The 26,365-nt window shown below is 42.7% G+C and overlaps 1 protein-coding gene across 2 annotated transcripts in view; it reads left to right on the top strand.

Annotated features, from left to right (window-relative positions):
• Positions 1-17,946, top strand: part of LOC101849002 (replication factor C subunit 1) — a 30,682-nt gene extending 12,736 nt beyond the window's left edge. The window contains exons 7-24 of one of the 2 annotated variants that reach the window (XM_005108322.3): positions 580-637; positions 916-1,040; positions 1,597-1,809; positions 2,172-2,261; positions 2,584-2,763; positions 3,481-3,594; positions 4,176-4,590; positions 5,179-5,279; positions 5,905-6,016; positions 6,672-6,769; positions 7,601-7,834; positions 8,803-8,901; positions 10,297-10,451; positions 11,299-11,416; positions 12,196-12,341; positions 13,075-13,288; positions 14,890-15,090; positions 17,731-17,946. In XM_005108322.3, coding sequence (XP_005108379.1) covers positions 580-637; positions 916-1,040; positions 1,597-1,809; positions 2,172-2,261; positions 2,584-2,763; positions 3,481-3,594; positions 4,176-4,590; positions 5,179-5,279; positions 5,905-6,016; positions 6,672-6,769; positions 7,601-7,834; positions 8,803-8,901; positions 10,297-10,451; positions 11,299-11,416; positions 12,196-12,341; positions 13,075-13,288; positions 14,890-15,090; positions 17,731-17,802 — 2,745 coding nt within the window. In that variant the 3' untranslated portion in view covers positions 17,803-17,946. Of the gene's footprint in view, positions 1-579; positions 638-915; positions 1,041-1,596; positions 1,810-2,171; positions 2,262-2,583; positions 2,764-3,480; positions 3,595-4,175; positions 4,591-5,178; positions 5,280-5,904; positions 6,017-6,671; positions 6,770-7,600; positions 7,835-8,802; positions 8,902-10,296; positions 10,452-11,298; positions 11,417-12,195; positions 12,342-13,074; positions 13,289-14,889; positions 15,091-17,727 lie in introns of both variants that reach the window. The other variant, XM_005108321.3, reaches the window with a different exon arrangement.
• The last annotated feature ends 8,419 nt before the right edge of the window (positions 17,947-26,365 follow it).

The following is a 26,365-nucleotide window of genomic DNA, read 5'->3' as shown; positions in this document are numbered from 1 at the left end:
CACCCCCCAACCCCAAAAAGAAAATTTAAAAAATCGGATGAAAATTGTCCAACGGGCAGAAAAACGTAGGTTCCTTTGATTTCATTATTTTGGCGACTGCTTTGATTTCACCTTCAGGACGATGCCACAAGTATCGCTTTAAAATTGTTAAGCAACCTTTATTGATGTTTGCTGATGATTGACGGGTGCTCTGGTGTGGTTAACTCCTTCTTGTTTATCAAACATCTATCATCCTAATCTGTCCTCCTTTATTTCTTTGTATGACACTCTTTAGTAACATCTTGAAGATTCTGCACTTAAATGACCTAATAGTGGGTGGTTGGCGGGTGCTCTGGTGTGGTTTGCTCCTTCTTTCTTATCAAACACCTATCATTCTTATCTCCCCTCCTTTTTTTGTGTGTTTGTTACTCTCTTGTAACACCTAATCTAATCTTCGGCACTTATATGACCTTATTGTGTTGCAAGTGCCGTAAAACACTTATTAAAACTAAAACTAAATGACCTAATACTGTTGCAAGTGCCGTAAAACTGTTATTAAAACTAAAGCCGTAACGATGTTTGTGAATTTTCTCTCCGCAGGTCAAACCGAATGGTGTGGAAGAAGAACCAGCTGCTGAGGAAGAGAAAAAGCCACAAGGTAAGGGGGGGGGGGGTTGTTAACCTTCACAGACCTGCCTAGCTCTCGGATGAAATTGGAGTCCTCCTGATTTTTAAAAAAAAATTATTATTTGCAAATGGAAGAAGCCTTATCCGGTTTGTATAAAACTCTAAAAATGCTCTTTTTTTTTTTTTGATGGTATAAATCAGGGTCAGAGTTGGACACCTTTCCTGTGACTGCAACGGTTTGTATTTTGTAAAAAAGGTATGTAGGAATATCTCTGGTTCTGACATTTTGTGTTTTCAACTTTGTTTTAGGATCAATTGCCAGTAAACTGTCGGGCAAAATGAAGGCTTTGAAGGAGAGTTCTGCGAACAAAGCTGTGGATAATGACGTAAAACAAGGGGTCAAATCGCCGTCCAAGTCTCCAGTCAAGCAAGAGGTAAGTGCTTTCTTGTGTGTTTTGGGGGATGGGGGGGTGGAGGTAGAAAGTGGAGATGAAAGCAGACAACAGAACATTGCTAGAGAGAAGGAAGGGAGGTGAAAGTAGACAATATCAGAGCAGAAAATTTTTCTGTCGCTACCCTGATTCAAACCCGGGACCTTTGAATGAGAGGCAAACACCTTAACCTCTAAGCCACGAGATCCCCTACAATGTCATTATGATTTAGGAGAAATGTAAGGGGGGGCAGTGGGGAGTGGCCATTTGTACAGGTGATTGCCTTGGATAGGTGGCCATTAGAGCAGGTTCAACTGTAATATGTTTGAATTGTCTGTTCATGTTGGTTGTAAGTAGTGGCATACCTTACTATATATACTAAAGCACTTTTATGAGTGGTTTATTGTTGCTGGTGGGAGGCCCAACTTTTTTTCTCTTCTTCTTGTCTTTGTTTGTTGCTCTTCTAGCAACACCGCTAATCTTCAGCACCTATATAATGACCTATTTTTGTTGCAAGTAAAACACTTTAAACTAAAACAAATCCATCAAATTCTCACAGACTCCGAAGAAGAATTCGTCTCCTGCAGTGAAGAAGGGAAAAGTGTATTCCATGGAGGTCACGCGGGTCAAGCCTCCCACCGTGGTCGTCTCCCCTGGCAAGGCCAAGGCAAAAGAAGACACCACTCCCCCTAAGAAGGGGGCCGGCGTTGCCAAAAAGGAGGGCGGTGGCGCTGCCTCGACGGGAAAACAAACGCCCAAGGCAGATGATGATGTGAGTGTTGCATGGCTTGGAATGTTCACCTTTAACCTTTATTTCCACATTTCACCTTTCAACTTCACCTCCACCTCCACCTCCACCTGTCGCCTACACCTGTAGTTTTACTGACTCTTCTGGCAGGACTGCAGATTTGGCATCCAGCTTCTTCCATTCCTCTTGGTTCTCAACGAGACAATTGTTGCTGTGGCTAGAAAAAAAAGCATCTCCCTTTATTCTTATCACTTGCTCTGTAAAGCAAGATCAAGGAGGAAAGTTGTTTTTGTAGATGGAATCCACAGAACTACAGCTGAAAGCCCCAGCAGTTTGGAACATTTATGTGATGAAAATTTATTTATTGTACTCTCCTTCTCTTTCAGGATGGTTTTGGACCCAAGGCCATTGCGGGTTTCCGAGCGTTCAAGAACAGAGGAGGTCCCCTCTCGTTGGGGTCCAAAGATATTCCAGAGGTATGTGGGAAGTGGGGATTAGAGAAAAAAGAGCAAAATGATTTCCTAAGCAGCAAAAATCGTTGATAGCTGTAGATTTTATGTTACGCGTGTGACGTAGTGAAATCAGGTACTCGTCAAGATAATGAAATCGAAAAAAAACATTTTTCCACCTCTGGGGCAATTTTATTGATTTTTTTTGGGGGGGGTTGGAGTAGGGGTTTTTTGTTCAACATCATTCATGTCTTTTTAAAAACACATATTTCCGTGTGGATTTTCCTGCAAGGACAGTACTCTAACGAACATGCAGTGTTCAGCAGATTTGTGTGTTGTCATTGTGCAGGGTGCGGAGAACTGCCTGGAGGGTCTCACGTTCGTTATCACGGGAATCCTGGACTCGATCGAGCGCGACGACGCCAAGTCGCTGGTGGAGCGCTACGGCGGGAAGGTCACGGGGAACATCAGCAACAAGACGAGCTATGTGATCGTCGGGCGTGAGCCAGGGGAGAGCAAGCTGTCGAAGGTTAGTCTCACTAGTGGTTGCAAAGTTAACTTTTTTTTTCTGGAGATGCCGTCTTCACAAAAGACATGCCCAGTACTAAGATAAAAGCGGAGGTCTCCGGTTTCTTTTTTGCCTGTTAAAGAAACCCATTTTTTATTCACATAAAATCTTTTTTTTTTTCGTTCCGTCCAGCCATTGTCGACTTATTGTTAATTACGTGAAAATGCACATTTTTATTTGTGTGTTTTTGCTATGTTTCTTTTCCGTGGTAGGGTTGTTTTGTAATCTTCATCAAATGAGATTCTGGAAACTCTTTTTTTTTTCCCGCCAAACTCCTATTTCTTGATGGTGAGGATGTTGAGGAAAATTATTTTTGGTCATGGAGTGTCAGGCAGGTCTGTCGTGATGTATATTCGGCTCTGACTCTTGGGAAAAAAAGTAGACTGAACATTTTTTAAAATTTTTTCACATGTGTTTAAAGATTAATTTTTGGTGGAAATTTTGAACCCTTTTTCTTTGTAGCATTCTGTAAAAAGTTGGAACACTGACCATTTGTAAGATTTTTATGAAGGATAAGTTTGAGAATAGGCGTTAGAAATTTTATACCCATCATCCCTGCTCTGTTACCTTTTCCTTCGTAACTTCTCACTTGATCTTAAAAACTCTTGTGATTTTTATTGTTACTTTTCATGGGCAATAAATACATGTAGAATATTTTAATCTTTCTCCCACCCTCAGGCGAGAGATCTGAAAAAGACGCAGCTGGACGAGGACGGGTTGTTTGATCTGATCCGCACGTTGCCAGAGAAGAAGTCGAAGTACGAAATACAAGCCAGTGAACAATTGAAGAAGGTTGGGAATTGATCTTTTGAAATGGTTTACTTTTTAGTGGATTTTTTCATCAATAATCTCACTTGAAAACAAAACAAATCAATGGGGTTTTTTAATTAACTGTTTTTTGTTAGCAGTCATAGATATAGAGCAGCTGTTTTGTGGCAGGTTCTTTTTTTCAACGTCTTATTTCTTACCTTATAGAGAAAATGAAGGTAAACTTTTGAGCCTGGATTTTTAAGTACAAAGTTTTGTCCTATCTGTGATGATGTACAGTATGCAGTTGTAACTGAGAATGCTTTACGTCCCCATCGACATAATTTAGATAATTTAGGAGGTGGGGTGTTTCAGATCTGCCTGTCAGGGCTAAATGTAGGCTCAGAGAGATTCAAGATTCTAGCAGACAGATGGAAATATAGTCGAACGTAAGAGGGAAAATAGGAAGTGGCCATTTGTACAGGGGATTATCTAATACAGGTTTGAGCAGGTTCAACCGTACCTATTAAATCACAGACCTTGAGTGTTTTTAATTTTGTTACTACTTTTTTTTTAACAGTGAAAATTAAACTTACCTGTGTTTCTTGTTCTGTGACATTTTCCAGGAAGCATCCTTGAAGAAAGAAGCATCCAAAAGTGTGTCTGCTGCAAAGAAACTGGCGTCGTTCAAATCAGAAAAACCGAAGAGGGAGGCCTCCTCATCTCCGGAAAAACGTTCCCTCTTCACCCAGATCAAGAACGCGGATGAGCACAAACCCACAACCGTGGCCGCGTCTCCCAACACGTCAGCCAAATTGTTGAGCCAGTCGCAGTCGCCCTCCCAGAAGTCCCCAGCGGGGGGGAAAGGTGACGGAGAGGGAGGTGGTCAGCCAGAGAGTCTGCTGTGGGTGGACAAACACAAGCCGTCGAGCCTCAAACAGATCATTGGTCAGCAGGGGGACAAGAGCAACGCTCGCAAACTCTTGTCCTGGCTCAAGAACTGGCACCAGAACATCATCGTCAAGGGACTCAAACCCACAGGTCAGCAGGGGGGTGACTGTTGGCCTTTTAGGGTGGTGCGTTGTCTAGTTTTTGTGAGAATTTGTGGTTTGTTGTGAGGTGGGCTTTGACATCTTACAGAGCAGCTTTCATCAGAGGAAATGAATGAATGCAAAAAGTAAACAAGCGCTTGTTACTTCACATAAATGGAATGTTTGTAAGCTATGTGTGAGACATTGTTTACTCCTTCAAGGACGTTCATTCTAGAGAGGAGAAAAATAGTTAAGAGATTCTTTTCATCAAAAGTGAGACAAGTGAGCAAGCTTTAAGATGACACTGATAACTGTATCCCCAAAATTGCCAAGCACCTGATTACTTAGTGTCGTGACACAATCAGTTGAAATTTTATAAAATGGCCACGCATTGTAGCGAGAAAAGTGGCCATCTTAAACTGGTAGACGTTTTACACAATGACAGTATAATGTGAAGAAAAAAAACAACCTCGGAGGAAAAAATGAGTAGTAGCTGTTTATACAGGTGATTGTTTTATACAGGTGGCTATTAATAGAGAAAGTTCAATTATGTTAGAAATTGTATTAATGGCTTGCTGTTCATGACCTTTGTTGCCAGGCAACTTCTTCGGTCGCGGCGACGGCACAGGATGCAGGGCCGCCCTCCTCTCTGGGCCGCCGGGGATCGGCAAAACTACCACAGCCACACTGGTCTGCAAGGTGAGGGTCAAGTGTTCACCTCCTTGTGTCAAGTGTTCACCTCCTTGTTGTAGTCTACTGGTATTCTTTGTAGATTTGCAGCATTTTGTTAGTCAACTGTTAAAATATACTTTTTTAAGTTGCCGTTTCTTATTCTGTGATATCTATCGACTGTTTGTGCTCAAGAAATATTTTGTAGAAATTCAAATTCTAATTGTTGGGGGGCAAAAGAGGAAGAAAACTGGGCGTTTTCTAACTTGGTTCATTTGGTGATTTCGAGGCTCTCATCCCATTTGACTTGTTCCTGTCAGAGACAGACGTTAAATTCGGAGGTCCTTCCTGTTAAATAACGTAATAGTGTTGATAAAGATGATGTAATGAAGAATGGGAAGACAAGGAATAATGTAAGAGGCTGCCGAGTATAGAAAAAGGTTGACAGTGTTTGTTCATGGTCTATACCCTTACCCAGAGTGAGAAATGACAGATATTTACTAATTGCACATGACCTTATACATTTGTGAGCTGAGCAAAATTTTACCAAATGATGATCCAGGGTGAAAAAGGCATTGATGATTATATATGGATAAGGCTGTTAAACCCATACACTTTCCACTTCGTTATGCTTGCTGTTTCCCCTTTTTTCCAGGAGCTGGGGTTTTCATTTGTGGAACTGAACGCGTCGGACACACGCAGCAAGAGAAGTCTGAAGGAGGTGGTGGCTGAGTCCCTGAATAACCAGACCCTTGTCGATTATATGGGTGAGTTTGGGTTATATGGGGGGGGGGGGTAATTTGGCTGAGTCTCTGAATAACAGACGCTTGTCGATTATATGGGTGAGTACAACATGGTATTGGGATGAGCGAGGAGGAGGATGGATGTTAAACGGAGAACCATGATTGCTGATGTCTGTTTCAGATCTGGCTCTCAACGATAATGATATTGGTATCAAGTTGGTATAAATATGCTTCTCTTTACTCAAAACTCAATTATTGTATTCTTCCAGGTGTCTTTAGTTCCTTTCCTCTGTCCTCCCTGTAATCTTTCTCTTCTCCGTCTCCTCTTTCTTCCCATTTTTCGTCCATGCTTTGTACGCTCTTTTGCTACTCCCTGTCTTCAATCTTTTCCTCCTCTTTGTCTTTTCAATATTCATTCTTTTTACTTCCATATTTTTCTTCCTCTCTGTCTATCCAATATTCCTTCTCTTTTCTTCCTTCTTTTCCTCTTCTGTCTTCCCTCAATATTTCTTTACTTTCCCCTCCCCTTCCCCCCCCCCCCCCCCCTCCCCACACTGTCTTCTCCCATTATTCCATCACTTTCCCTCCCCCTGCCTTCCCTCTTTCCCTCCCTTCTACCTCCCCTGTCAGCACATATATATCATGAACCACAAAGTGACCTCCTCCCTCCTCCCCCCAGGTGCTGACCGCTCCGGCAGTCCCAGTGGACAGTCCCACTGTCTGATCATGGACGAGGTGGACGGCATGGCTGGGAATGAGGACAGAGGAGGCTTGCAGGTGAGGGGATCACTTGAAGAGGGCTTGGGGGGGGGAGAAGAGATGTGATGTATACAGTATGTTCATTTCTGTTTGTGTGGGGGACGGAGAGAGAGAGAAAGTTCGAACTCTGTCAGGGGATCAACATTGTGTCTTTGGGAAAGGCTTTTTACACAAATTCTCCTCACTCCACCCAGATTGGAATGGGTACCTGGCTGTAGACAGCGAAAGATCTTGACTGTTTGTAAATGTTTGAGTATTTAATCAGTTGCTTGCACTGTATGCTTCCCAGGAAGCCAAGAATGTTTCTGAGTGTTCTGTGGTTTTTTGATGTAATAATATAATGTAACACGAATAGAGCTCCCTGTTTAGTGGGGAGATGTGCTTTACAAATTCTATTTATTATTATTATTATTGCAATTGTCAGTTTCTGTCAAGTGAGCCTGAAGTAGACCTTAAACGGATTAACAAGAATTTTGTAGCCAGCTGTTTTTTCTACCAAGGCAACCAGTAACACACCGGTGTCTGGTGTAGCGGTTAGGTTCTTCGCTGTTGCACATAGGAGACCCGAGGTTGATTCCTGAACTGGGAGAATTTTATTGAGTATATCTGTGTTTCTGCTGGGTTTTTTTGTCCCTCTTAACACGGGTTGGAAGCCCACCTCCTAAATGGTCCAAATTATGTTGGGTTGTTGTTTTTTTTTTGGGGGGGGGGGTGGGTAAAAACACCTATGATATATTATAACAAGTTCCGAAGATGAGGATGAAGTTTTTCTCTTTTATTGTGCCGCACATTTAAAGTCTTTTACAGCTCTCTTTTTTTTGTTTTTTTAAATTCCTTTTTTGCCATTAGGAATTGGTGCAGCTCATCAAAGGCTCGAAGATCCCAATCGTCTGTATTTGCAATGATCGCAACTCGATGAAGATGCGAACGCTGTCCAATTACTGCCTAGACCTTCGGTTCCAGCGGCCGCGGGTGGAGCAGATCAAAGGTGCCATGATGTCTATAGCCTTCAAGGAAGGGATAAAGATTCCTCCGCCTGCGTTACAGGAAATTATTCAAGCTTCCAACCACGACATACGACAGGTTGGTGGAACTAGTGCTCAGAGGGAATTTTTTATGTTGGGTAAAGGAAAGTTGAATGTTGTATCTTTTCCCTGTATTTCAGGGGAGAGAGTTTCTTTGTCTCGATCTTTCTCTGTCCGTCTGTCTGTCTCTGTTTCATTCTCTCTTGATCTATATCTGGCTCTCAATGTTTCTCTCTCTCTCTCTCTCTCTTTCTCTCTCTCTCTCTCTCTCTCTTTCTCTCTCTCTCTCTCTCCCCCTCTCTCCCTCTACATTTTTCTCTCTATCTCTTTGTGCCTGTCTCTCCCTCTGTCTATCCCCCCCCCTTTCACTTTGTTTCTCTGTTTTTCTCTTCCATCCCTCTCTTTTATTTTTTTCTTGCTCTTCAAATGTCAGAAATGAACCGAGCAGAAGTATAGCTCGTCTTCATTTCTTAAGTCATCTATTGAGTCATATTTCAGAATATAGTATGTATAGTTTCCCTCTTTTGATCATGTGAAGAAAATGTAAGTTTATACAGTACTGACCCATTGTAAACAATGACTCTGTGTTATAAATACTGGACTACTTCACCCTGCAAACTATAACTCCACTCCATACACTACAAGTCCACCTTCCATATTTTAATTGTGTCTACCATCTACACTTTACTTTACAACATGCCTAGCGGGTCATTTGAAGGGCTCCTCTGATTCGTCCTGTTTCTATTCATTCTCTCTGTCGTTTCTCTTTATCCATCTACCTGTCTTTTTTCCCCCATGCACTAAATTTCTGTGATTGTATGTGATTCTCTTTACTCGCACAAGCTCTGCCTCGTATTCTTAAACTCTACCTAAACTCTGCCCTGTACTCTTTTAGTTTTAGCAAGAGTTTTACAGCACTTGCAACACAAAAAGTCTGATACTCCACCCCATACATTGTGTCATATTGTTGCCTCCAGTGACCCATGACCTGTGACCTATAACCCATGACCCTATTCTGACCCACAGGTCATCCACAACTTGTCAGTGTGGAGCGCTGTGGACAAGAACTTGACGTTTGACCAGGTCAAACAAGATGCGAAGAAAGCTCAGAAAGACATGAAGTTGGTGAGTCTTGCTCTCTTCTGATGTGACCTTTGCTTTAGGTATAGCCTTTTTTGTTATGTTATTTATTTACCAGTGCTTCCACTCTTCCGTATTTTTACGGAAATCCGTACTTTCTGCCAGTTCCGTACTTGTCCCTCCATCATTAGCTACTCCCTCCGTAAAAAAAACTGCGACAGTGCAGGACTGCCGAAATTCCGTACTCACCTTCGTATCGTCTTGTATAAGGTACGGATATTTACGGTAATTCTCTCGGCAACAATCTAACGTTATAGAAACCTGCCAAATTGCGCATTTCCTGCAATCGGACATTATACCGCTATGTCCCAGTCCCAAGCATTCATTGCGTGTTGGTCGGCAGTACATTTTTTACCTGCAGATGGATCAAAATCTGGCGAACCTTTTGTGCCAATTTCCTCCTTTCTGTCATTCATGCGGTAAGTTCATGTTCATTTAGTCAAAAAGAAAAATTTGGATTGACCAGTTTGAAAATTATTTTCAAGGATTGTTATTTTGTTCCATTTGCGTGTTTTATCTTTTGTGAATTGTTGCCCGGCGGTAGTGATGGGTTCTACTTCTTTCTCAGGCTGACCTCTTTCGTGCGTTTCGCTTGGAACTGATAAAAGTGTTCGCAAACACCACATGCCCTCCTTTATTGCTGGAAATTTTAGCTTTGCCACTTTTTAAAAGATGTCTTGGAACAAGATGAGAGACAGAATTCCACAATCTCTCTCTCTCTCTCTCTCCCCCTCTCTCTCCTGGCACTGTGGCGTCATAAATGATCAACGATGCCGACAGCACACAGGGAATCAATGCTTGCTTGGGTATCCTTTAAAGATGCTGAACGTGGGTCGTTGAAATGTCCCAACAGACATGTTTTTGCACGGTAAATCATGCAACATTTCAGAAATACGGGGTCCATAGTGTCGTCCTCCTCTTTACAGGCTCGACAGGACGGATCTGGGTTCACTGCTGGCGCGGTTTTGTGTAGATACGATTTCAAGTTAGGCTTTTTTCCAACAGTTCTTATTTGGGCAAGGAGCTGGCGATCTAAAATTGCGCAACGGGGACAGCCAGTGAGCGGCTGTGCTTGATGGTCAGACAGTGTGAGAGAGCTGTGTTGTAATTATGACGGTCGTTGTCTGTGCTCGGTGTAGGAAAACTTCACCCCTCGGGTCGAGCTCAGTTCAATGACACACCATTCGCAGGAGATAAGGTCCTAAGTGGTTCACATCACTAGTGAAATTCGACATAAAACTTACTCTGACTCTAGATTGCTGTACTCTCCTTCAAACTTCACTTAATTGCATGTTCCAATAAGAGCGCGCTTTTCTCGTCACCCAAAATGCATGCTATTATCTTGAGACAAATAACAGTAATAGTAATTTCACTCCACAGGGTCCCTTTGACGTTTGCCGGAAGGTTTTCGTGAGCGATGACGAGACTCGCAGGATGTCGATCCACGACAAGTCGGACCTGTTCTTCAACGACTACAGCTTTGGGCCGCTGTTTGTGCACGAGAACTACCCCAACGTCATACCTCAGGCCTCAAAGTGAGTGAAGGCTTGACAACTGCACCCAATATCCCGGGACTGGTTTGCCCCCCCCCCCTCCTCATCCCATACACACACACAGACACATACCAAAAACCACACACGCACACAGACACACACACACACCAAAAACCCCACGCATGATCTCACACATTCCCACACACACATGCACAGATGCATGAGTCCTAGTTACATGATCTGATGTTGTGTCAAAAAGGGAGAGAGGGTGGTTGTCGGGTTCTCTGGTGTGGTTTGCTCCTCCTTTGACGAGTGCCTGATTTTACCACGATGCCACTCATATAACTCCGTCAACTGTCTTTACGTGTTATGACACTGTGGAATCAGGCGGTCGTCAATTTTTGGGCGTGTGGAGTTATCAGTATTATCATAAAGCTATTTCATTCTGTTATCTTTCAATGAGAAAGATATCCATCTATCTTGAATAGAAAGCGAGCTATTTGCGATTGAAGGAGGTGGTGGTTGCCTGGTTTCAGTAGGTAAAATTAGCTAGAAAATGGCAGCCTAAGTTTGGTGATTACAATAGTGTGAGAGTCCTTGAAAACTATAAATTTACTTTCTTGGTGCTTTTAATCAATGTTTTACAATAATAATCTACTTAAAAATGTGTTTTTAAATGGACATGAAAGGTGTTGAGCCAAGAAACAGAAATTTGATAAGAATTTCCAAACCTGCAGAAAGCTTCTGATATCTTCGATTTCATTATTTTGACGAGCGCCTGATTTCACTGCGATGCCTCAGATATAATATATCTTTCTCTTTGGATTATTTTTTATTCAGTATCTCATGTTTTTTTTAGCACAGCCTAACCAGATTCTCATTTTTACAGGGGCAATCAAGCCCGCCATATGTCTTGCCTGGCGCGGACAATCGACAGTCTTTGTGACGGGGATCTCATTGACAAGTTGATCAGAAAAGGCGGAAACTGGGGAATGCTTCCTGTGCAGGTGAGCTCTGTCTGACGACAGAATTGTTGCTTGTGTCATCAGTTACATAGCGGCCAACCTGTTTATAAAAAAAACATGTTTAATGTGTTTTTTGGGGTCTCAGCACAGAAGTACGTTTTTTCGTGTTGGAAAATTCGTATTCTCTGTTTTGTAGTATTGCCCCTTACGGACTAACTTGCTGATGCTTTAGAAAAGTTATGAACTCTCAAGATTGGATTTGTCAAGGATAATAGAACAAAGTCGATAAGTCAATTGTAATTGTGTCTATTACCATAATTATCTATTGAGCATGAATTTATTGAGTATGCTACGTGATTATGGTCAGCGTCAGTTCCTTTCTCACCCTGCATCAGGTTGTAGGCCATAACCACTGTCCACATTCCCTGTCCTGGGATGGCCTCTTGACATTATTCCATGTCTTCCCACTTTTAAAATGCTGTACTGACGTCTGTGGTATAGCATTAAGGCACTATGTTGTCTCACGCAGAAGGCTCGAGTTCAATTCCTGAGTGGAGAGCAAATTTTTATCAAGCATCTCAGTTTTTCTGCTGGAATGTTATATCCCTCTCAGCTCAGGTTGGCTCTGACAGGCAGAGTCAGAAGCCCTCCTCTTAATTGATTTAGCCAAATTGTGTCAAATTGGGGGAGTAAAAACACCTACATTGAAAGTGAAAAAGATTCTTTAAAGTTTGGGTTAATTTCTTCTTCTTCTTGTTCATAAATTATTTTAGTAATGCTAGGATACGTCAGACATTAACTGGCGATGTTTGTTTTCTCAGGCCATGTACTCGAGTGTGATCCCAGGGGAGGTAATGCGTGGCAGCTTCCCCCAGATGACGGCGTTCCCGCAGTGGCTGGGCAAGAACTCCAGCACGGGGAAGTGTGAGCGCATCCTGCAGGAGCTCTCCTCTCACATGAGGCTGGAGTGAGTCGCTCGCGGAGTGTTTTTTGGTTCATAGATCTGCCTTGTTGCTGATGATGAAGAGGCTAGAAGCACTCGGAAAATCTTTTTATTTCCTCTGTACAACTTTTACTGCTTTGAATCAGGGTTCTAATATCATGTGTAGCTTATAGATGAGCTTGGCTGCAAAGCTAGGGATGCAAATTGAGAAGGCATATCTGATGTTTTCTTTCACAAATCGTTATATTCTTTCTTCACCTGAAACAATTTTGTGGGTGGTTGGCGAATGGTCTGCTGTGGTTTTCTCCATCTTTCCTATCAAGTATCTATCACTATCGTCCTAATCTCTCCTCTTCTTTTTCTTAAATGTAACTCTCAAGAAAACCTCTATTTTTCAGAACTCATATGATCTATATGTGTGTTGCAAGTGCCATGAAACTTAACTTTTAAAATAGTAGCCTATTTTTAACAATTATTGTTAATTTATATTGTACATATATATATGAATGTAAACCTGTTGTGAATGCAAGCATGCTATTGTATTATTATGGCTATGTGCACAGATGGTGGTGGAGGAGAGAATGTGTGAGAGAGTGTGTGTGTATTGATGTGTATACGCAAGTGCATATATATATATATATATATACGTGTGTGCGTTTGTATACACGTGTGAGTATGTATGTGGTGAAACACTAAACTAATGTGCCAGGATCAATGATTTGTAAATTTATGGTTCTCTTCTCGATCCCACCCCCAGAATATCGTGCGACAAGCGTGGTCTCAACCTGGACTACCTCCCGGCATTGAGGACCAAAATGACGGGTCCGTTGATGTCCAGCGGGTCGGAGGGCGTCCCAGAGGTCATCAAGGTCATGGATGAGTACGACATTGTCAAGGAAGACTTTGACAACGTGCTGGAGGTCACCAAATGGCCGGGTGGCCTTGACCCTATGGCAAAGCTGGACACAAAGGTAGGGTGAATAAATAAGCAGTGACTTAGTTTTTGCTTTCATGATCCTTTTAGGGAAACTTGGTTTACCATAGCTTATGTATGGACTTAATTTGTTTTACAATGGCTGCTCTCATATGACCTTATGCAGTTGCGAGAGCCGTAAAACCTCTACTAAAACTACAATGGCTTGCACAGTTATGTAATTCAGACCTGCCACTCATCCCGATCTTTAGCCTCAAATCTCAAGCATCCTGATTTTCCTGAATCGTGAGTATACCGATTTTTTGTGTCGTCTGTTTCACTGGATTTTTCTATAAACTTACTCTGCCTTCTCTGTCGTGGGAAGCACCCCGTAAACTTTTAAACTTTTTGTCCGCCAGTAGTAGGAGCACTATTTTCCTAAATACCAATGCCGGATTTAGTAGTTGACTCGCCCCAAATTGTGTTGGATCTTTGCTCGCACGTTTTATTTTTAACTATTTATAATGGAAGCAGTATCGATTTGGCATTCCGGTTTGGGGCATTATCAAGATCTACTTTTGCTTTTGTTACCACTCAGAATTCTCCGATGATGGCCGGGTAACTGTTTCAATTGGGACATACAAATGATTATTCGTAGTTCTGCTGTTACTTTCAAAACTGGCTTTGTTTGAGTTCTGGTTAGCGAGGCTCGTCATCAAGACCCTCGAGTAAAACTGTTTCAATCGTGCATTCGCATCAAATGACATGACTTCGGCGTGTGTTTCGCGTGTGCCCGGGATCGTCCGTTTGCGGGGTCAACTTAAGTTCATGCATACCGGTTGAAGTGTCTTTCAAGACTTTCAGGGAGGGAGAGTAGACACTTGGACTAGGATTTGAAAAAATAATGATAACACAAACACACATAGAGGGCCAATAATGGGTATATTTATTGACACCCGTGGAAAATTATTTAAGTCAGCTTACCAGTCACGTTGGTGATTTGTCGTTGATCACAATTTATTTCGCCAAATCACAATTTTTTTCTCCTTGAGATCCTGATTTTTAGTTTTCATAGAGAGGCAGGTCTGTGTAATTTGTTTTTGCTTTACAGTGGTTTATGTACTTACGTAATTTGGTTTAAATTGCTTAAATGTTAACATGCTCTCATTTAGGAAAGAGTAACCATTTACCCCCCTCAGGAGCTGTCCTGATACGTGCCCTGAATTGTCACTTGAACAAGGAAAATAGTCCTCTATAACACATATGGCCGTTGAATGTAAGACTCTGCCGTATACCATTTCGAAAAGTGAAATATGAAGGAATCTCACTTAGAGCAGGCTATATGTGTGTCATGGGGATGACATCAGGCTCTCATTAAGATAATGAAATTGAAGATACAGGCATTTTCTATTCAGGTTTTACTGAAAAGCTGAATACGTAAATCATGCACACAAAAAATGTAAATTTGTAGTTTTCAAGGACGCTCAAGCTTTGGAATTCACTTAAATTTGGTGGCCTTTTTCTGATATTTTTTTTTCTAAAGCAAGACAAATGAACATGTTTTAAGTTTATACCAGTAACTTTATAATATGCCCAATACTTGACTAAGCACCTGATTCCACCATGCCGTGACTCATATTGTCTTTGATATGTCGACAGACGAAGGCGGCCTTCACCCGCCAGTACAACAAACAGATCCACATGACACCCTACGCCACCGGGGTGCTCAGCAAGAAGAGGAAGGGCCGGGGAGCTCCGATGGACGAGGCGGACTTTGCCACAGAGGAAGGAGAAGGCGAGGCGCCCGTGGAGAGTGAGGAGGAGGAAGAGGAGGGGCTGGATGCCGACACAATGATCAAGGTATGCTGTTGTGGTTTGTCATGTTTTGCGTTATTCTTGCTAAGGGCTAGCGGGTGTACTGGTGTGGTTTGCTCCTTCTCTCTTCAATTTGAAAACTGAGTTCTGGGTGATCTTCTCCACCCCCAGCCAGCTTTGCCCTGTATGTCTGAGATCTGCCTCTTCATCTTGTTCCTTGGTGAATCTTGGCTCTTCCTCCTTTCCCTGGGGGTTCCATCTTAGACTTTGTCTTGTCACATTGTTGGCTGGCTTTCTGAGTGTTTGTGGGTGGTTGGCGGGTGCTCTGGTGTGGTTTTCTTCTTCTTTCCTATCAAACATCTATCATCGTTATCACCCCTTCTTCTTTTTTATGTTTGTTACTCTCTTGTAACACCTCTAATCTTCTGTCGCTCATATGACCCTTATGCCTTATGCAGTTGCGAGCGCCGTAAAACCTGTACTACAACGAACTCTGGGTGTTTGTCAAATGCAACGCTTAGTTTTCACTGCCAATGGTTTGTTGTTTGGTTCTCCTCCATAGTACTACTATATATTTGATGGTATCGGGCCAGTGGATTTTTATGATCCTCCTCAGGCTGCCATTGTTTACTGTCTGCTGTGTTAGTTTCCTCGTTTCTGATCCATGCAACAGATCTGCTAGGCACTCCGAAAAAATAGCACTCTCAAGATTGTTTTTCTCGTCAGAGGAACCTGATCAGATTTGTACAAAATCTGATTTTTTTTTTTTTTTTGGGGGGGGGGGGGGGGGGGGGGGAATTTGTTTCCGTCAGGTCATTTGTGACTTATTGCAAATGACAATGCACATAATTTTATTTGTGGGTGGTTGGCGGGTGCTCTGGTGTGGTTTGCTCCTTCTTTCCTGTAAAAATCCTATCTTCTCTATCTCCCCTGAGTCCCCTCCTCCTTTTTTGTGTTTGTTACTTTCTTGTAACACCTCTTGTCGTCGGCACTTATATGACTTTATTGTGTTGCAAGTTCCGTAAAACACTTACTAAAACATAATTTTATTTGCTGTATTTTTGCAACTTATTGTGAATGACCTGGAACGTACATGTTTTTATTTATATTTTAATGGATGTATTTGCCACGGTTGGTTCATGACCTAATGTTATTAATTTACTGGGGGTTTTGAGGACTTCGAGTAGGTGGTTGGCGGTTGCTCTGGTGTGGTTTGCTCCTTCTTTCCTATCAAACATCTATCGTCCTGATCTATCCTTCTTTTTTTGTGTTTGTTACTCTCTTGTGACATCTCTAATCTTCGGTAATGATATGACCTTATTGTGTTGCAAGTGCTGTAAAACTCTTACTAAAACTAAAAGGATGACTTCGATTTTTCTTCCCAAATCCTGGAGGATTTTGAGTAAAACTTTCGTTTTTGGTCATGTAGCAGTTGGCAGGTCTGGTACAGCTAAACATTTTGTGTGTTTCTCTGTAGTATAGACTGCTGTTTGTAGTACTCGTTCTCCAACTCGTGTTTGTTGATGTACATTTTGTCTCTTCACTCTTTCCAGCTTTTGGTAGGTCTAGTACAATCAAACACTATGTAGACCTTCATGTTTGCCGACAATCGTCTGAAATCCGACAATCGCGACCCGACCCGCGCGCCGGCCGATGCTATCTCTAGGCCCACCTGTATCAGTCAATGTGCGTAGTGCGAGGCCTTGCCGACTGCCAGCGCCCCCCTTTTTCTCCCATCGGCTTTGTCGGCACTTTCGTTTTCGTGCCGACGTCGGCATTTCCGACATAATTGTCGGAACCTGAGTCGAAATAAGAATACGAAAAAGGACGACGACCTAAGTTATCTACTTTCAGTTTTGTGCTCGAGCGGCCATTTTGAATTTCTTTTGTTGACTAGCCTAATTCAATTGCTCAGATCATGTGGATTCATTCAAGTCCGACTCACTTGTTCTAATAGAATCTAGATCTAGATTAGACCATTATAGACCTCAATGGAGGATTCATATTCCAATTAATAATTCTATTGTGTCAAACCCTATCATAAGTTGTGCTGTAATATTAATGTTGGTAAAAAGCATTTTATCAGGTGCGTGAATTATTTATTTATATTTAGATTCTAGACTCGGCTGTGTCCCTCTTTTCGGAATCGGGTGCGGATTTCTAGTTCAAAGCCTATTCCTATTCACTTGTTCTACAAGATCTAGATCTAGACTAGATATATTTAGATTTCTAGATGGAGGATTCTATTGTGTTATTGTATCAAACCCTATTATAGCAATGAAGATGTAGGCCATATAATTATATTTATGCCATATTATGCTCCTTGTTTGTTTTGGAGTGTGGTTTTTAATTTTTAATTTTTTAAATTTATTTTGGACTTGTGCTGGCCTTTTTACATGAAGGCCTGTTGCAGGTTCTTTTTTGGGGTAGGCCTAGGGGTAGGGTTAGGTTAGAGTTAGGTCTCTTCTTTATTGTGTTTGTTGGGGTTGTTGCTTGTTACTCGGAAGTCATTCCTTATGACACCCACAAAATTGACAAAAGCTCTTATATGGGGGGGTGCGCAAAATTTTCAGACAATCTGGTTGAGGCTCACATGCAGGTCTAACTATGTATGTTTCTCTGTAGACTGCTGTTTGCGACTCATTGTCCAACTCATTTTGTGTCCTCTTCACTCTTTTCCAGCAGGCGAAGAAACCAGCGGCAGCCAGCAAAGGGAAAGGAGGTCAAGCAAAGGGCAAGGGGCGGGGCAAAAAATGATAGGGCTTAGTTCTTTTGTAAATAATGTAGGTATTCTTTGTTTGGCATGGAAGTAGAGCTTGCATTTTTGTGTGTGCGAGTCTGTAATTAGCAGGATCATGATTGTATATAATAGATGTTGTGTGAGTGTGAGGGAGAGAGAGAGGGGGAGGAAATAATATAAGTGAGGAAAAAATGTGCCATCTTAAAGATCAAGTACTATTTTGTCTGTACGTGTGTGTGTTTTCAACATTTGTTTGTATTATTCTGAGGTCATTCTGTTATAATAACTGTTGTGGTTGGCGGGTGCTCTGGTGTGGTTTGCTTCTTCTTTCCTATCAAACATCTATCGTCTTTATCTCCCCTCCTTCTTTTTTGTGTTTGTTACTCTCTTGTAACACTTCTAATCTTCGGCACTTACATGACCTTATTGTGTTGCAAGTGCTGTAAAAGTCTTACTAAAACTAAAACGGTTTGAGTATGATGAACGTTCCCAGTTCCAGCACGGCTAACAATACTAACATCAGACTTGACTGTTGGTGTTGTGTTTTGTGATGTCACCCCTGTTGTGTCTTGTGATGTCACTCCTGTTGACTCCTGCTGTGTCTTGTGATGTCACCCCTGTTGTGTCTTGTGATGTCACTCCTATTGACTCCTGTTGTGTCTTGTGATGTCACTCCTGTTGACTCCTGTTGTGTCTTGTGATGTCACCCCTGTTGTGTCTTGTGATGTCACCCCTGTTATGTCTTGTGATGTCACTCCTGTTGTGTCTTGTGGTGTCACTCCTGTTGTGTCTCGTGATGTCACTCCTGTTGTGTCTTGTGATGTCACTCCTGTTGTGTCTCGTGATGTCACCCCTGTTGTTCACATCATGAGGATTACTGCTGCCAAACCTGTTGTGTGTCACACCTTCTGTGTGAGATAAATAAGCACAGGTATGATCAGTATTTGATTTTGAAGATTGTGAAAGTCAGTATTGGGAAAATGTTTGATTTTTGTACAAAAACTAATGCTGAGAGTATGTTTTATAAGGTAACTTGTATCGTTTCGAATGGGACCGGTTGCTGAAGATATTGTCTCAACTGACCAAGAACAAAGCTGGGTTTTTTTTATGTCATGTACTTAGCGTTAGGCTATGTTATGTGTGCAAGATGCAGAAAAACTGTTTGTAAATATCTGCAGTGTGTTAGATATTTACCTTTGTAATGTTATTGCAATGTTTGTCTTGGTCGAATGGTTCTTAGTGCTGATGATACCCGTTCAGTAAGAGTTTATGATTCCAATAAAGTTGATACTTATCACAAACAATGAATTTTCTTCTTGTGTCTCTCTGAGATCTTGTGTGTATTACATCAAGTATGTGTTAGAGTCACACACGCACAGATAACAGACGTCTGTGGTGTAGCGAGTAGGCTCTTTGCTGACACATGCAGGAGACTTAAGTTTGATTCACCATTGGGGAGAATTTGTATATATGGGGGCTCTCATGGCCTAGAGGTTAAGGTGTTGGCCTCTTATTCAAAGGTCGAGGGTAGCGACGTAAAAATTTTCTTCTCTAAAATTGTCTCCTTTCACCTCCTTTCCTGCTCTCTAGCAATGCTGTCGTCTCACCTCCTTTGCCCCCTTATCTGGGCTCCTGACTCTTTCTGCAGCCTTTCTACTGCTACTCCTTGGCTCCCTCTTTCTTCTGTCTTTCAGCGACAGCCCTGATCTTCTGGTAGGAAAGATCTAGTGGGTGGTTGGCCGGTGCTTTGGTGTGGTTTGCTCTTTGTTTCGTGTTAAACATCTATTGTCCTTATCTCCCCTCCTTTTTTATGTTTGTTACTCTCTTGTAACTCCTCCAATCTTCTGGCGCTCATATGACCTTATGCAGTTGGTGGATGTCAACAGAGAAGTCCATACAGGGAATCAGGCTTACTCTGCTCACCTCTCTAGCTTCAAGAGCACAAAGTCTGCTTTGACTATCAAGGCACCCCGGAAATAACGACTCACAAGAGTGTGACAAACATAAAAAGAAGTAGAGAAAAAATGACGATAGTCAGGATTAGGAAAGAAAAAGCAGCAGTTCTCTGCTGCAGTTCAGGCACAGTAATGAACATGGCATTGATGAATCAACCCATCTACAATTTACAATTCTACTGTGCATAAGAACATATTAATGTCCCCCCTTTGGGAATAGCCTTAAGACACTCCGGTCAGTAGCACCGCCTCGGGGGGTATACAATGTTATATCCCTCTCAGTCTCAGCCCAGTTTGGTCCTGACGTCATGCTGAGTCAAAAGTCCCCACCTCCTAAATTGTTTAAATTGTGTCGATGTGGCCGAAAAAAACCCACCTACAGTGAACATTTTAAAAGAAAATTAAAAAATGTATTGTATTAATGGAGGGTGTAAAACATGAAAAAAATAATACACAAGAAAAACAAAACAAGACAATCTACACTTTTACACACAGTTCAGTCAATCAAAGAACACGAATGGTTTTTAGCTTTTTTTTTTTTTTTTTTTTTTTGGGGGGGGTTTGGTATTTTTTTAACCCTCTCTCCTGTAAAAAATGGTTTTGTATTGAATGAAGCCGTTGGAGTATATTTATGGTACGTTACAAATTATGAATTATGAAATACGTAATAAATAATAATTTAAATAGCATTTGTATAGCACATATCCCCGCTCAACAGCAAACTGTGCGTTTTGCTATCTATAATATTATCATTACCCTAGCAGACCCAAGAACACTCAGCAGAAGTACTTTCGGCTTCACGGGTAGCATACGGTGCAAGCAGCCGATTGAGAGCTCAAACACTTAAAAACTGACAAAATAATAATTTCCCTTTCTACAGTCTACAGCCGGGTTCTCATTCCCACCAGGGTGAAGTGAGGAAAAATTCGAGTAAAGTGCCTTTCCCAAGCCAAGGACACAACGTCAGGCCCCTGATGAGTTTCGAACACTCGACATTCCGGTTGCAAGCCCAACAGCCTAACCACTTGGCCACCGACGCTGATATATAGGCCTAAGTTATGGTTACTTACACTGCACAGCTGTAAATCTACTTGTCCAAGACATGATCGAAAGGGAGCCAGAGAATATTCTGTCCCCGTGGTTTTATGCACCTCGCATAATTTCGCAAAATTTGATCATTTTTTGCCTAATTTCTTATTATTTTCCTTTATCATTCTTTGTTAAAATTAACAGAATCGCATAATTTCCCATTTTGGGCTCAGTTTGCATAATTTCAAAATTGTTCTTGCTTAAAAGGACGGGGACAGAATATTCCATCTACAAGATATTTCCGTCTTGGACAGGCCAAAGCCCCCCGAAGGGGGCTCTCGTGGCCTAGAGGTTAAGGTGCCTCTCATTCAAAGGTTACGTGTTCGAACCCAGGTAGCGACCGAAATTTTTTTCTTCTCTAAAATATATCTCCTTTCACCTTCTTTTCTTCTCTCTTGCAATATTCTGTCGTCTGCTTTCGTCTCCACTGTCTTCCCCCACCCCCTCACCTCTGTTAACTCCTCCACTGGGCTCATGACTCTTTCTGCAGCCTTTCTACAGCTACTCCTTGACTCCTTTTTACTGCTGTCTTTCAGCTACATCCCTGATTTTGTAGGAAAGATCTAAACGAAGCCTTCTCGGACAAGGACGAAAAATCTCAAAGGTCCCGTGTGCAAGTTGCGCACGTTAAAGATCCCTCAAAAATCGATTAGAGTAAGCTTCGGCCGCCACCGGGTCAAAATTCAAAATTCCCTACCCATTGAAAATGTTTGGTGTCTCCCGCTCGCTCATATGACCTTACGCAGTTGCGAACGCCGTAAAACACTTACTCCCGAAAGGAAGGAGTCTGTTTCTGTTTTTGAGTTGAGCGGGTTTCCTTTTTATAAAGGTAATTAATCATTATAGAGGAATTAATTTATCAAGGGGGAGCAGGGAAATTCCTTTATGACAGGTTTCCGTCTTGAGCAGGTTTCCAGTAAGTCAGGTTTGATTGTATAAAACTTATACACGATCCGGAAACAAAGAGCTGTATGCTGGGGGCGGGGTCTCGCTATAGGTGTATGGAGGGGGTGGTGTTTCCAGGCTCGTCGTGTCTGATTGGTCAAGAGACGTGACGTGCTCCTCACGCAGTGGCTGACTGGAGGAACGTGCGCGCGGCAGTGAGTGAGAGCGGAAGTGGAAGCTGGTGTGGACGAAGGGTGAGTAGTGCATAGCGAGGTTCCGACGCTCGTTGTCGTAGTGGGACGGCCGGAATATTGGTGGGCGGTTGAGGCTGAACCGGAACAGTCTATGGTGGGAGGATTGTGGGTGGGGCGGGGATTGGGGGTGGGGCGAAGACGTTTGGCGGAGGAAAGATGGTGAGTTGTTGGTGAGGATGTTGTCTTGTCTTGAAGAAGACGGTTGTTGTTGTTGTTGCTGCTGCTGCTGCTGCTGCTGCTGCTGTTGTTGTTGTTGTTGTTGTTGTTGTTGTTGTTGTTGTTGTTGTCCATGTACTGATAACAACCTATTTCTGTTCGAAAATGGCGTAAAGATACCACTCCTCGATGAAGCAGGTTGTTCTTCTTGGGTGCTTCTTGTGACTTCCTCCTGTTCTTGTTCCAATGCAGCTGAAGCAGACGTATGAACGGGACACATCTCACCGTCCCGAACCGATAGACGAGGACTGGAACCCAAACCCTCACGCCACGATCCATCGCTGTTGACACTACTTTCCTCGAAGGTCACCCTTCTCCTCTGACGATTCCATCGTTCAAGGTCATCTACCCCGCCGTGACCTTCTGCATAGCCGTCGTGCTCAACGGACGTGACGCCATTGTTGTCGTCAGTGCGCTCACTTCCGGAGCCTCGGTTTAGAGGCTGGCTCTCCCCGGCGCCGGCGCCATCTTGCTCGTCTGGCACGGACCGGAACACCTCCAGCTCCATGAGTATACGGGTCTCTTCTCGGCTGCCGCCCGATCTCCACGACTGCTCCTGGCCTGGAATGTTCCGGGTGGTGTAGGAGGTAGGGTCGGCGTCAGCGTCGTCTCGCATGTCTCCCCGTTTCCTTCTAATGCAGAGTCGACTAGGTGGGAGAGGGGGGGGGGGGGTGTTTGAAGACGTGGCAAGAAAGAAGAAGATTTGTTTTTTATTGGAAACCCTTATTTTGTTACATTTCTTTGTCATTATTTGTTATTTGTGTGTGTGTGAGGGGGGGGGGGGGGGGAGATGAGGCTTTGGTTTCTGCTTGGTGTTGTTGTTTTTTTTCACTATTATTTTGTCTTGTTTGTTTTTGTTTTTCATATGTTTGCTTTTTGTTTGTTCATTTGTTGTTTTTTTTTTGTTTTTTGCTGTTGTTTTGTTTATTTGGAAAGGTGTGGGGGGCTGAATTGTGAGTGTTACAGGGTCTTACGAGAAACACAAACAGTCGAGTTCACTTAAACGGAAATCTATCTATCTATCTATCTATCTATCTATCTATCTATCTATCTATCTATCTATCTATCTATCTATCTATCTATCTATTCTGTCTGTGTGTCTGTCTGTGTGTCTGTCAGTCTATCTATCTAGAAGTCTCTCTGTCTGTCTGTGTGTCTGTACGAGAGCAAACAGGAACCCCACCCTACCTGAGACAGACACACTTTGTGGACCGCCATATACTGAAGAGCGTGGCAAACACGGTGAAGATTGACACAATGATTGCAGCAATCAGCACAGCTCGCTCTTTCTCCGCTGCCCCGTGCTCTGAGGGGAGGAGGAAAATATGTTTTAAAAATGTAGGATTTTTTTTCTAGGTCCCCATCTACACGATGTGTAGTAATACATGTATATTGTGTATATATCACTTTTGTTTTTTATGATTTGTTTTTGTTTATCATGCGCGTGTGTGTGCGTGTTTCTGTATGTGCATGTATGTGCGTGCTAGTTTGTGCGTGTGTGTTTGTGTGTGCATGTGTGTGTGTTTCTGTATGTGTTTGTGTGTGTGTGTGTGTGTGTGTGTGTGTGTGTGTGTGTGTGTGTGTGTGTGTGTGAGTGCGTGTGTGTGTTTGTCTAGGTATGTATGTGAGTGCGTGTTTGTGTGTATGTGTGTGTGTGAAGGTGTTTTTTCGCCCCATCGACATACATGTTACATTGTAATTTAGATCATCTAAGATTAAAAGGTGGGCTACACCCCTACACCAGAGACGCCAGTGATCAAATTGTAGCTTTTAAGGACAAGCGGCCTAACTCATATTTCAGGAGTTTCCAGAAATCTTGACCTACACCAACAGTTGGCCTTGCCCTACCTATAGGAGAAGTTTGGTTTCATTGGTGTGTATATTTGTATGATTATAGAGAAAACTCTCCTTTTCTTTTAAAGAAACTGAACTTGGGTCCAAAAATTTACCGTCGATTTTTTCAAATCAGCATTTTTCGGGATAGCCCCCTTGTGTTTAATAATGTGGCTAGATGTTCTCTAGGTTGGAGTTGGAGTGAAACTGGAAGGGTGCTGCCAATGTTGTGTAGCCTACCGACAGTGAGTCACTTGGGTACAGTGGGTGGTTGGCGGGTGCTCTGATGTGGTTTGCTTCTTCTTTCCTATCAAACATCTATCGTTTTACTTCTGCTTTTTTTTTTATGTTTGTTACTCTCTTGTATGCCTCTAATCTTCTGACGCTCATATGACCTTATTCAGCTGCGAGTGCCGTAAAACCTCTACTAAAAAAAAAAGACCAAAACAATTTGGTACGGTGCGTATTTAGTCCCAGAAAAGTTGCGGTAACATGTGACACTGGGTGGGCATCTATCTACAACTGCTATTGTGCTGACGTGCTTGTCTTTACTCATGGTTATCTATTTATTCATTTATCTATTTATCTACCTATTTATTTATTTATTTATTTATTTATTTATTTATCTATTTATTTATGTATTTATTCATGCATTTGTTTATTTACTTTAAAACAGGCTATGAACAACCAAACTGATAATAATAATAACAATAGTATTCTTGCCTTTTCCCCCAAAGGACACTGTCATTTTGCGAGAAGTGCTGGGTCCGCTCAGCTGTTCTCCTTCATCCACGGCCTTGACCCAAATGAATGTCAAGGGTAGGTGAGAGGTGAACTCTTTCGGGAAGATGTCAAGGTCAGGGTCACGAGTGATGTTGTAGGTGAAGGTGATTATTTTCTGGGGACTGTCTGTGAAGGACACACACACAAGCACACATAAATGAACAAACATTGTTTTAAAATGTAAAGTAGCAATAGTAAAGCATTCCCTCTATTTGCAACATACTTGGCCCGAAGACTCTCGTAGCCTAGAGGTTAAGGTGTTCGCCTCTCATTTAAAGTTCCCGGGTTCGATTCCTGGTAATGACGGAAAAATGTTCTTCTCTAAAATTAATTATCGCCTTTCACCTCCTTTCCTGCTCTCTAACAATGTTCTGTCGTCTGCTTTCGTCTCCACTTTCTGCCCCCACTTCCTTTGCCCCATCCTTTGGGCTCCTGACTCTTTCTTTTCTACAGCCTTTCTGCTGCTGCTCCTTGGCTTCTTCTTACAGCTGCCTTTCAGCCACACCCCTGATCTTCTGATAGGAAAGATATACACCTAGCCTTCTCGGACAAGGGTGGAAATCTCGGAGGTCCCGTGTGCAAGTTGCGCACGTTAAATATCTCTTGATGGTCTAAAATCGATAAGAGTAAGCTTCGGGGACAAAATTCAAAATTTACAACCAACTGAAAAAGTTTAATGTGTCCCGCGCGCTCATATGACCTTATGCAGTTGCGAGCGCCGTAAAACACTTACCACAAAAAACTTGGCCTGATACGGCCATTCAAGGACAGGCATCCTCCTCCTTCTCCTCTTCCTCCTCCTCCTCCTCCTCCTCTTCCTCCTCCTCCTACCTATTTAATGACATTATGCACACACACAAGCAGCAGTGCACTTACGCAACACACAAACACACACACACACACACACACACACACACACACATACACACACACACACACACACACACACACTTATTATGCATACTCACCGGAGAGAACGACGAAGACGTCACCTTCCATGAGGTCAAGGTCAAACAGCACAGCTGTGACGTCAGCCACTCCATCAGACAGCCGGATGTTCCACACGTCACAGGGTCGCCCTGTCTCTCCCCTGGTGACGGTCACGTATAATAATAGATAGTATTTGAATAGCGCAAACCCCGCTCAACAGCAAGCTCTATGCGCTTTACAATCTATACTACATGTATAACCCCAGCAGACCTGAGAGCATTCTGAAACAACCTCAACTTCCTGGGAAGCATACAATGCAAGCAGCCATTTATAGGTGCTAAAACGCTAACAAGATCTGTCGCTGTCTATGGCCGGATACCCATTCCCACCTGGGTGAAGTGAGGAAAATTCGTGTAAAGTGCCTTTCCCAAGGACACAACGTCGGGCCCGCGACTCGAACCCCCGAACTCACAACCTCTCGATTACGAGTCCGGAAGCTTAACCACTATGCCACCGACACATGTGTCAAACTCAGGCCCGTGGGCCAAATCTGGTCCGGATAACATAAAACTGTCGAAGTTGTCTTAGACAGTCAGCCACCCATTTTCGAGGGAAAAAAATGGCTGGCCTAGAAA

This window comes from Aplysia californica, unplaced genomic scaffold (genome assembly GCF_000002075.1).
Source record: "Aplysia californica isolate F4 #8 unplaced genomic scaffold, AplCal3.0 scaffold00678, whole genome shotgun sequence".
In the NCBI taxonomy this organism is placed as follows: domain Eukaryota; kingdom Metazoa; phylum Mollusca; class Gastropoda; order Aplysiida; family Aplysiidae; genus Aplysia; species Aplysia californica.
This window is presented reverse-complemented; position numbering and strand designations above follow the sequence as displayed.